The 10,370-nt window shown below is 32.9% G+C and overlaps 1 protein-coding gene across 1 annotated transcript; it reads right to left on the bottom strand.

Annotated features, from left to right (window-relative positions):
- Window positions 1–5,356: 5,356 nt before the first annotated feature.
- LOC111411012 lies at window positions 5,357–8,847 on the bottom strand. Its single transcript, XM_023041590.1, has 7 exons — window positions 8,745–8,847; window positions 6,649–6,834; window positions 6,407–6,559; window positions 6,242–6,327; window positions 6,088–6,156; window positions 5,860–5,956; window positions 5,357–5,786 (listed from the first exon to the last, which is right to left on the bottom strand). The coding sequence occupies exons 1-7, from the start codon at window positions 8,802–8,804 to the stop codon at window positions 5,754–5,756; spliced, it is 684 nt and encodes a 227-aa protein (XP_022897358.1). The 5' UTR covers window positions 8,805–8,847; the 3' UTR covers window positions 5,357–5,753.
- Window positions 8,848–10,370: the final 1,523 nt, after the last annotated feature.

The raw sequence follows: 10,370 nt of genomic DNA, 5'->3' as shown, positions 1-10,370 counted from the left end.
GAGAAAAAAAAAAAAAAAAAAAAAGGATTCGTACGCTTTCTGCTTGATAAATTAAGTTATTAATTTATAATTTTACCGTATTATTACATCTACTAGTTTTCCTTCTATATGTATGTTTTAAATATGTTTATCCATTGTCATGAAATTCATAATGTAAGTCTTTGTTTAAGCCCCATTTTGGAGAAAAATATATTTTGAAATAGTTATTTTTAAAGGATGTGTGTTTAAAAAATAAGAAGACGTTTTTGATTTACATATAAAATTATTTTATTAGAGGATGTGCGGTTGAAATTAAATTTTGAAAAAAAATAAATTTTGTACTCTCCTCGGATGGTATTTCAATGAATAATGTGGGTGGATGGATATGAGGCTCAAACAAGGACTAAATATGGAATTTCAATAATTGTATTCTTTGAAGACATTTGAGCCATTTTTAAGTTTTGGCTACAATATCGCTTCAAAGTAATTTAATTGTTTTGAATTTTATTCAAATTTTAAAATTTATCGTTGAATTTTTATTTTTATGGAATTTGTTGTTTTCTATTGTGATTCAAATGAAATATTGGGACTTTGCAATTTGCCTATTGAAATTGATATTTCTTTTATGGTTGAAATTATTACTTGGAATGGAGAAGCATTCATTTATTTGTTAAATTTCATGCCAAGCAATTGCGAAAAATAATTTAAACGTATAATCTTAATTTTTGAATGAACAACGAAATATTCGTAAAACAAGTGTCTAATAGGAAAAAATATTCAAAAAAAATGTTCGATAATAATTATTTAAAACTTAATTTTTAATCCCACAATGAATAATGGCTGGTTCAACTACAATTTAGTCTTCATGCAATTGCAAACTAAGCTCCCTCGGAAAGAATGCACAGTGGATGGAGCAAGGGGTCAGCTTATAACGAGCTTATTAGGGATGTTCTTAGGAGCTACTGAAGTAGAGTTTAGCAATGACAAAGAAAACTTGTTAAATTCGATACTTGAGGGGCTCATCCTAAATGGGGCGGATCGAATGCCCATTTAAAGTCCATTTCAAAAAATATATTTTTGATCATACAAAACGAAAAGAAACATCGTCATTTCTATTTAGAAATATGAGTTGTTCTACAAATTAAAAAGAGGAAATTACATAGAACCAGACATTTAAAAGTTCAAATTCAAACTTCAGAGATGAAATTTATCTATGCAAATATCAGATATTATATATAGTTAATTCAATCAATTCAATTAAAAACCCTAATCAATTCCCCAATTCAATTCCGTCACCAACGGCGTCGAAGCAGTTGTGAGACTGGCGCCGTTGCAAAGAAGAGTGGCGAAGGCTGCAAGGGGTGTGACGGTGACCTCTGCCTAGGAACGTCGCTACTGCACGAAGATGAGCCGGAAGAAGACGCTGTTGGAGATACATCTTGCTCTGATTTTTGTGAACCACTCAGAGCAGCTCCTGCAATTGCGCTCGCCACGATGCCTCTGGGCACTGATTGGACTAAAGAGGTGTTGTTTTGTGATGAAAGCTCTGTAAATGTTTTCGCTTCACGACGAGTTCAGATATGGTGTGGTGGTGGCCGTGTTGTGGTGTTATGTGCGGTGGTGTTTGTGGTGTGGTGTTGTCATGTTGGTGTGATTTTTCGACATCTTTTATTGCATTTTCTAAGTGGTGGTGATAGGCTTGTAGATTCTTTGGTGGGGGTGGTGGTTGGAGGTGATGTAAATAGAGATAGAGGAAATGGTGCTGGTGGTAGTGTGTTGTGGGTGGTGCGGTGGTGGTATGTTGTGGGCGTGATGGTGTGGTGGTGTTATAGGCACAATGGTGCTCATGATGGTGGTGGCAGAGGGTAGCGATGCTCATGTTGGTGAGGTGACGGTGGTTTTGGAAGCGGTGGTGTCGAACCATTGTTGTGTTGTTGATGATGACGTCTGTAGTGATTGTTGCAGTGGCAGTGACGAGTGGGGGCATCTGTGATCGACAATAGGCATATGTGACCGACAATTAGGCGTCCATGACCAAAAATTAGATGTCTGTGACTAAAAAATAATTTGTGACTGATAAACTGTGACATATGTGACCCATAGATATAATGTGACTTGTAATTTGAATGACCCGTGACCTCGAAATAATATGTGATCTACAAAATTTTTTATTTGTGATCATGAAATAATTTTGTGATCAATTAATTTGACGATATGTGACCAATAAATAAATTTGTGACCTATAATTATGAATATTTTAATTAATTAAATATAAACCTGATTTTTGAATTTTAAAAGTATCTATTTGATCGTTGATTTGGGATAAACTTAACACCTGAGATGTGAACTCTTCCCAATTAAAAATATAAAAAGTAATTATTGATATCAACTAATGACATGAAAAAATAAAAGCAAAAATTAAAAAATAAATATATAAATAAATGGGTTGGTAAATGGGGCTGATCCCATCCTAACCCGCTTTGCCTTAACCGGGTGTAACGGCAGGATAAGGCGGTAAAAATACCCGATGCCCGATGGTCAAGAAACATTTTTAAAATTTCAAAAATCCCTGTGTGTATTATTGTTAGTTTAATAATCTTAAAGTAGTTTTCTTTTCTTTTTTTCTTTTTTTTGGAATGACATTATAATTATTACCCTCATCACAAAAAGATAGATTCCGGTTTTTTTTTTTGGTCTATCTCAAATTATAAGTTATTTTATAGTTTGAAAGTATAGATATTTTCTATTTTTCTGATAGGGCGTTGTTTAATGTACTTTATTATCGATACATATAAGCTAACTATATTTAAGCTATTATATAATATAGGAGTATATTAAGAAATTCTTTTTTTTAAAAAAAATCTTTTTAAGTATATTAATTACATTTTCTTAATCTATATGAAAATATAAACAAGCATATCTGTAGGGGATGGATGCAGGAATAATTTGACTCTATCATCTATGTGCGTATTTAATTTAAGTTATTAATAAGTCTCCATGATCACAAGAGATCACACAGATTGTATACTTGGTGGGTAGAATATAAAAAGACAGTGTTTGAAAGTTGGACTCTTTATTTAGATAAGATTTTAGTTCTTATTAATAGTTGTCTAGAGAGTGGGAAACTATAAATTGATTAGTTGGGACACGTCCTGTTAAAAGGGACCGTGTAGATAACTTATTTGTGATCGCAAGGAATAAAACTCTACGTGATCATCAAGCGAGTGACCTAAATTCTGACAGGCAATGTACTCTTAATCGTTAGCTCAAATACTTTGAGATGTCAATGGATAAGATTTTGTTGAAAGATGGATCTTGGTACTTTGAAAATCAGGGCAAAACAATTTCCAAATCATATACTTGCAAGATGAAATCTCATCATTTAGTAACCCTTTCCAACGGATGCAATAACATTAGTTCAATAGTTCGATGGTGGGATTGTTTGACTCTATGTTGAGTTGTTTTCACAACAAATTTGCTTTATGAAAATGGGACTCGGGAACTATACATATTCGATGGGAAAATCGATCATTTTCTATCTCCAAAAGATTGACGATCAAAAGGGGTTAACTTGTGTTATGATGATCAAATATATTATTATCGGATCATGCTTAGTTCCATTAATCACTCGACATGAGAATTCAATTTCAAGTCTCTAGTGGAATAAACCCGAATTAATTATCAAGTCTCAATTGATCTAATGTTGACAAATTTAGAGACATTACATATCGGTGGATCTTGTGAGTCCGATTTAATTTCTCTTTTGGCTTTTAAGATAGATGGCATGGAGGCCTTAATTGTTCAAGAGCCTCTGTTTGTGTAATTTTCCAATTGCTAATATTTTCTAGCACACTAACTCGAGCTCCAGATTCCTACAAATCGATGGAGTTGAAATTAAGTTTAACAAACTTACAAGCAACAAATTCTCGACTTTACATTCCTTGAGAACCGAGTTAAAATTTGAGATGATTGTATTCCATAAAGAGTGGAAGACTATACAATCTAAAGAAGAAGTATATTATTTGTCGATTCTAGTATCATATAATTATTTTGTCTTTATTTGCATGACTTGTGATTCGTGACAAACAAAGTTGAAGAGCAAAATATTTGCGTTCTTGGGAAGAAAAGTAGGAGGAAGATTATCGGGTAGAATGAGTAGTAAAAAATGGTTAGTACTTGAGCGTGATTAAAGTATTTTCGACTTTAATGCAAACCTCTATAATCACTCATCCAAACAAGCACGGGAATAGTTCAATAAATTTCTAGAATAGGGGTTGAGATCAAATCCTCAACCCATCTACTAAGCGTAAAATCTTCGATAAAATATGAATTCGCCTACAGGTTAAAGAAGGTATTAGTTGACGTGTATATTTTTTTTCATTTTCTTTGGTGTGGGGGGGGGGGGGTGTCGATAGTTAATAATAATTATAGGATTTCTTGAATCCTATAAAATGTGTGGATAAAAAGTGAATAATAATTATAGATAATTGTGAATGTTACAAATTGTGTGGTTAAAATTAAATTTGCCCCATAACGAGCTCTTAAATTGCATCATCTCTTGAACAATTCTAAATAAATCTACCTTGGGTCCTAAAGTTACCAAATTTATTAGTTAATTAAAGAAAGTCCTATCCGCTATCGCACATACCTCGTTTTTGCTTAGGAGATCAAACAAGTTTTGGCCCACGTAATATCAAAGGAAAGATTTGGGTTGCAATATTCAATTCTATAAAAATATAGTGTTATTTGCTAAAATCTTATCAAATTTTAATCCGTCAAATTTCAATTTTGATTACATGATTCATGAGATGCACAATAACTTTTCAACCATAAAACTCATCAACTTTTATCAAAATATGCAAAAATCTAATAAAAAAAACTTTATCAAATTCGAGCTTCTTCATATCGGAATTGGCTCGATTGGTATCTATAAGTGGGAATTCGATGAAATACAAGCTCGAGAAAACCCAATAATTATATCTTATAAACTTCGCTCCTTTTTCTTCCTTACCTCTTGACAATATCCACTGGGAATGAAGACTTTATTTTTCCTTATTTTTTTAAAAAAAAAATTGAAAATATACGACACTATAACTGAAAGCTCCAGCATAAGGTCCAATAGAAAGTGATTGACTCTCTATAATGTGAAGCATATTGTGAATGAACTTTTTACATTTGAGACAAGGGAAATTCACCCATATTCTCCTCTTTCTTCGTGGTCTCGAGAGACCAATTTCAGAAAAGACTGATTTCATGCTTAAAAAGGCAGCAAGCCATTCAATGAATCCTTCATCATATACCTGACCTTGATTTTCATGTACGTAGCTTGTGATGAATGTTACCCTTAAGTTCATAACATGACTAATATCATCTTTGGTAGTACGAGAAAAATTATCTAGTTGTAAATTTCATAGTCCATTGCACAAACTTGTCTAACTAGTCTACGTCATAAAGATGTTCTCATAAAGATGGTCGTTCTAGGAATGTCGTTGTGATCTACATTTAACATATTTCACACACTGAAAATATATTGCAATACTGTTAGCAAGAAGGTTCCGTTGTTGTGTGTGTTTAAAACCTTTATCCATATGTATAGCTTCAAGGTCATCACCTTCCCCAAGTAAAACACCCACAAACGCTTTGCATGTAATAACAAGTACTTCGTGTTCATAAGAGACTACCTAAAATAGACTTCTTGAAGATCATGTATCTGTCCACCTATCTCAGACTTTGTAGCTTTCTAACATCCTCTCATACACCGAACATCAATAGCCTCAGGGCTTCTTGCCCTTCTTCCGGCACTTCAGCTGACCAAGAAACATTTGTATCACTATAATTATTCAATTAAGTCATAGATAAGATTTATAAAAATGATTTTACCGTTTTTTCCTTTTGGACCAAGAGTTCGTATTTTCTCCATAACTCATCCACAGAATCTTTGCTCTCCTCAAGCTTCAGCCTACTTTCCTCTATCATACTGCACATCAATCGATGAGTCAAACGCATTAGCAGACAATTCAACTTACAGGAACCAAAGAATATTCAGACAACATCAAGATTATGAATTGATTACTCCAAATAATTCCACAACGAAAACCTATTCTTTACCTTTCAGCGGAAAGGTCTTCACAAGACTCTTCACGGGTCTCTTTCTTCAATTTTATGAGTCTCCCTTTCCTAAAATTCAAACAATAGAATACAAAAACAAAAGAGTAGTGTCGATGGAAAGATTTGAAAAGTAATAATATATTTGATTGTATACCTATCTTCTACGAAGTAGAAGTTCTTGGCTGAATTTAGATTGGTCCCGTCTCGCAGATAGAGAGAGGTAGTTAGCTCCTCTACTCTCTGAAAAAACAAAAGTAAAACTTAGCAAATTAAAATCCATAAAGAATATGAAGACTAAATTTTCAATTTGAAGTCTGACCTTTCTTTCCTCTTTCAGTTCTTTGAGAATGAACATGATATCTATTGAGTTTATCATCAGCAGCTTGTCCACTTCATGATTTGTTCTAATTTTTTTCTTCACCATCTCAAACCGAAATGCATCTGGATTCTTGATTTTGAAGGCCTCGTTTTTCTGTGATGAAAACGAACATAAAACTAGAGTTAAAAAATTAACATAGAAAACACATTTTGTAAGTTGATCAAGTAATGAGTTAGACTTACCTTCGAAAGCATATGATTGTATCTTTTTTCCAGGTCTTTGCGACGACCTTTTCTAGCCTCAAACTTTGCGCTTAGCTTCTCAAACTTTGCACGTCGTTTACTCACCTTTCTTTCGTCCATCTTTTCCTCCGGAGTTTCAGTCCTACTGACAAACTTTTGAAGCTTTATACCACTTCTTTCAACTTTCTGCACCACATCATTTGTTTTCAGTAATATTTTTCATACTAAACTAGCAAAGCGAATATCAAAGAATACCAAAGAATCCATAATACGTATTCACATTCAAAATTAAGTTCCTAGATCATTAAAGAAATAAGCAATTCAAAATATTTTTCCTCATGGGGGTCAAAAATTAAGTTACAAAATGTTTTTTTCGAACATCTTCTTCTCTTGAAGACTAGTTTAACCAATATTTTGTTCTTAATTTGAAAATGAAGATCTATATTTACAATATTCTATAATTATTTGACATGAAATTCAATAAATAAATGAATGCTAACCAATTCCAAATAATATCAACCATAAATACGTAGTCAATATCAAAAGACAAATGCAAAAACCCCAAAATCCCATTAAATCACAATAGAATACCAATTCCATAAAATCAAAATTCAAACAATGAATTCCAATAGTCCCCAAAGTTCAAAACCATCAAGTTAGGACAAGTTGTTTCTTAATTTAGAAGTGAGATCGAAGTCGAAACTTGACATTTTCATACATATTTTACATTTTGAATTTCATTGTTAATGGATAAACATATTCGAAACATGCATCTATATAGTGAAGACCTAATAATGCATGAAAGTTATAAGATAGGAACTTAATTATTGAAATAAAATCAAGTACCCAATTTTCTAACAACCAGTTCCATCTAAAAAAAAAAAAAAGCAGGAAAGAATGTGTTTACTATGGCTGATCCTATGTAAATCTTATACCAATTTGACCATCAACTTTATATACATTTTTAGAACTTTACAGGTCTGTGGGTTCTATCGAAAAGAAAACGGTAGAAACAAATTGGACTATGTGCCACCACCATAATGCACAGCAAATAATTCATCCACACATGGAGGCCAAATACATATACACATATATACTTTCAGAAATTGGATTATTACTGCTCAGTTATATAAAAATTATATTCTTTTCTGGGCTTATCAGAAATCTTGAGGTAGAGGTGGGATTTGATTTCAAGATACAGGCCGTCAGCATGTGGGTTGGGGAAAAATTGGTTGCTGGAGATGCAGTCAGCATGGGCATGGGGAAAATGGCTGCTGGGGATGCATTATATATTGTGGGGTTTATGGGATTTTTATGTATTGATATGTAATCAAGATTAAAAGGGGAAAACAGAGCTTTCAATCAATAATAATTTACTTGATTGGGCATTTATATGCATTAACTGTCTTAATTAATTGAAGTTTTGTTAATTCGATGTTAATGACTGTAAACAATAACGTGTAAATTAAGCTGCTCTTATACCTAATCTAAAGGTTAAAAAGGTATCAAAAGTATAAGAAATAGGGATTGTGTGCTAGAATCTATAAGCACTATTTCTCACTGTGAAATGCGTGCAATATTTGGGGTGTAATTTGCATATGCATTTGATGACTACTTTTGGGAATGCATCCCCTTTTATTTGAGGAATAGACGGCATGTAATCTACCCAAACTACCTGCGTATAATGCAGGCATTCTCGACCAACGCAAGAATTCGAGTTTCATAATCATAGCAAGATTTCTCACCAACCCATTTTCCACCAACTCAAGAATTCCAGTCATAATCATAACAAGATTTCTCCCCAACCCATTCTCCACCAACGCAAGAATTCGTTTCATAATCATAGCAAGATTTCTTCCCAACCCACATGCTAACTGCATCTCCCACAATTTCCCCCACATTCTGGGTCCGGGCCCAGATTTCAGTAACTACAGGTGGCTCCTCCACTGTTAATACCCATGCAATTCCCCTTCTGCAATCACTTTCAAGCATAGAAGCATCTAGAACATGATTTTACACCCCGACCGCATACAGCAGAAAAATTAACATGCATAGTTCTGGGTAATGCATTATATATACTTGATGTTGAAACAAACCTGATCTAAGTCCTCCATTTGTTGGAGAACCCGCTGAATTTCTTCGTCCTCGTAGCTCATTGCACGTTAAAAATGGAGGAAATCGCTTACCTCTCTGCTGAAATGAAACTGAACTTGAAAAGCAAGTCAGTACGTCGTTTTCGTTTATAAAAGGTTCTAAAAAAATTAATTTCTATGTTCGTCCCTAGAGTTAGATAAAAGTATTAAAGTGGTATTATGTCAAATAGCCTCGTCACTGATACACCAGAAAAATATTTTAAAAATAATATTAATAAACTACCGAAAATACCCTTATTTCACATCACAGAATAATTTACTTTCTCCCTTTCCCAAGTCGATTGAATTCTCTTCCAACCCATGTCCCTATCTTCTTTCTGTTCGAAATTGGCCATCCAACATTGATAAATCGACACATTATTGAACATCTACTTTTCAGTATAAGTGACAGTGAAAGAAAAGTTAGATATGTTAATTTAAAGTGATGTTTCAATTAATTATTGAGTGGACAGCTAATTTTAGACAGCAGATCTCAACTCCGTCTCTCTGGCGTCTTCTTCGTCCCATTTCCAACATCATCACCCCAAAATTCTTCAATGTCTTCTCTTCTTCTTTATCATCTTCTTCTTCTAATCGAGTTAGTGTGTAATTGTTCTCCCATTGCAAAAAGCTTTTGTTGCAAATAGTCTCTACCATGATAGCCACCATATGCAGGTACGAAATTGTCATTAATTTCCTCTTTTTACTGCGAATTTTTATAGAAAATCTATGTGATTTTTGATTATTGCAATCCCGTTTAGCTTTTTTCCCCCTCTGCTTACCAATTAAAATTTGGGTTTTCAACATATTAATTATTGGGTGATTTGAGAATGCATGATTCAGTGAGAGGGATGAGAAACTTCAGGGATAGAGAAAAAGAAATATAGGGAAGAGGGAGAGGGAGAGGGAGAGGGCGATGGAGACACGTGTCCCTAGAAGCGGGAAATTTGCATAAATTTAACTTTGTCTTATTCTCAAAACCCGATTTTGAAACAGTTCCAAAATCAGATGGTGGAACCTTTATTTTTCTATTATTTACAAATTATTTGAGAGACAAAAACAATAACTAATATTTTTTTATGGGAAAAAAAATCCATATCTAAGAGTTTAACATTGACCCATTTCAAAACTAAAAAATAAGGTTTAAACTTCGAAAATAAGATATTATTAAATTTTATTTATAAACTAATTAATTTAAAAAATATTTTATTAATTAAATATATTAAGGTCACAAATTTATACAATTTGGACACAAATTATCGAATTAATTGGTTATAAATTATTCCTCGGTAACACAAATCAAAAATTTTATGTCGCAAATTAAAAAAAAATTATAAATCACAATTTATTTGTTGATCACAAAATCAAAACTTTTATTAATCACAACTCATTTATCGGCTACAAATTATCAAATTAATTGGTTATGAGTAATTTTTCGATTACAACTTAATATGACTTATGATCACATTTTTTAGGCCACATATTATTTATTGATTATCAATTAAACAATTTATTAGTCACAATTAACTAAATAATTGATCAAAAAAACCCCATCCTATCCACCCACGACCACCACACCATTGCTACAAC

Source organism: Olea europaea, chromosome 15 (assembly GCF_002742605.1).
Source record: "Olea europaea var. sylvestris chromosome 15, O_europaea_v1, whole genome shotgun sequence".
Classification (NCBI taxonomy): Eukaryota; Viridiplantae; Streptophyta; class Magnoliopsida; order Lamiales; family Oleaceae; genus Olea; species Olea europaea.
Note: the sequence above shows the minus strand (reverse complement) of the source record. Positions and strands in the feature narration are given on the sequence as shown.

Coding starts and splice junctions, on each gene's coding strand:
- LOC111411012 (XM_023041590.1), bottom strand. CDS start 8,804: ATGAGCTACGAGGACGAAGAAATTCAGCGGGTTCTCCAACAAATGGAG. Junction 6,835..8,744: donor AAATGGAGGACTTAGATCAG/GTTTGTTTCAAC, acceptor GATGTGGTGCAG/AAAGTTGAAAGAAGTGGTAT. Junction 5,787..5,859: donor TGGTCCAAAAGGAAAAAACG/GTAAAATCATTT, acceptor TTTCTTGGTCAG/CTGAAGTGCCGGAAGAAGGG.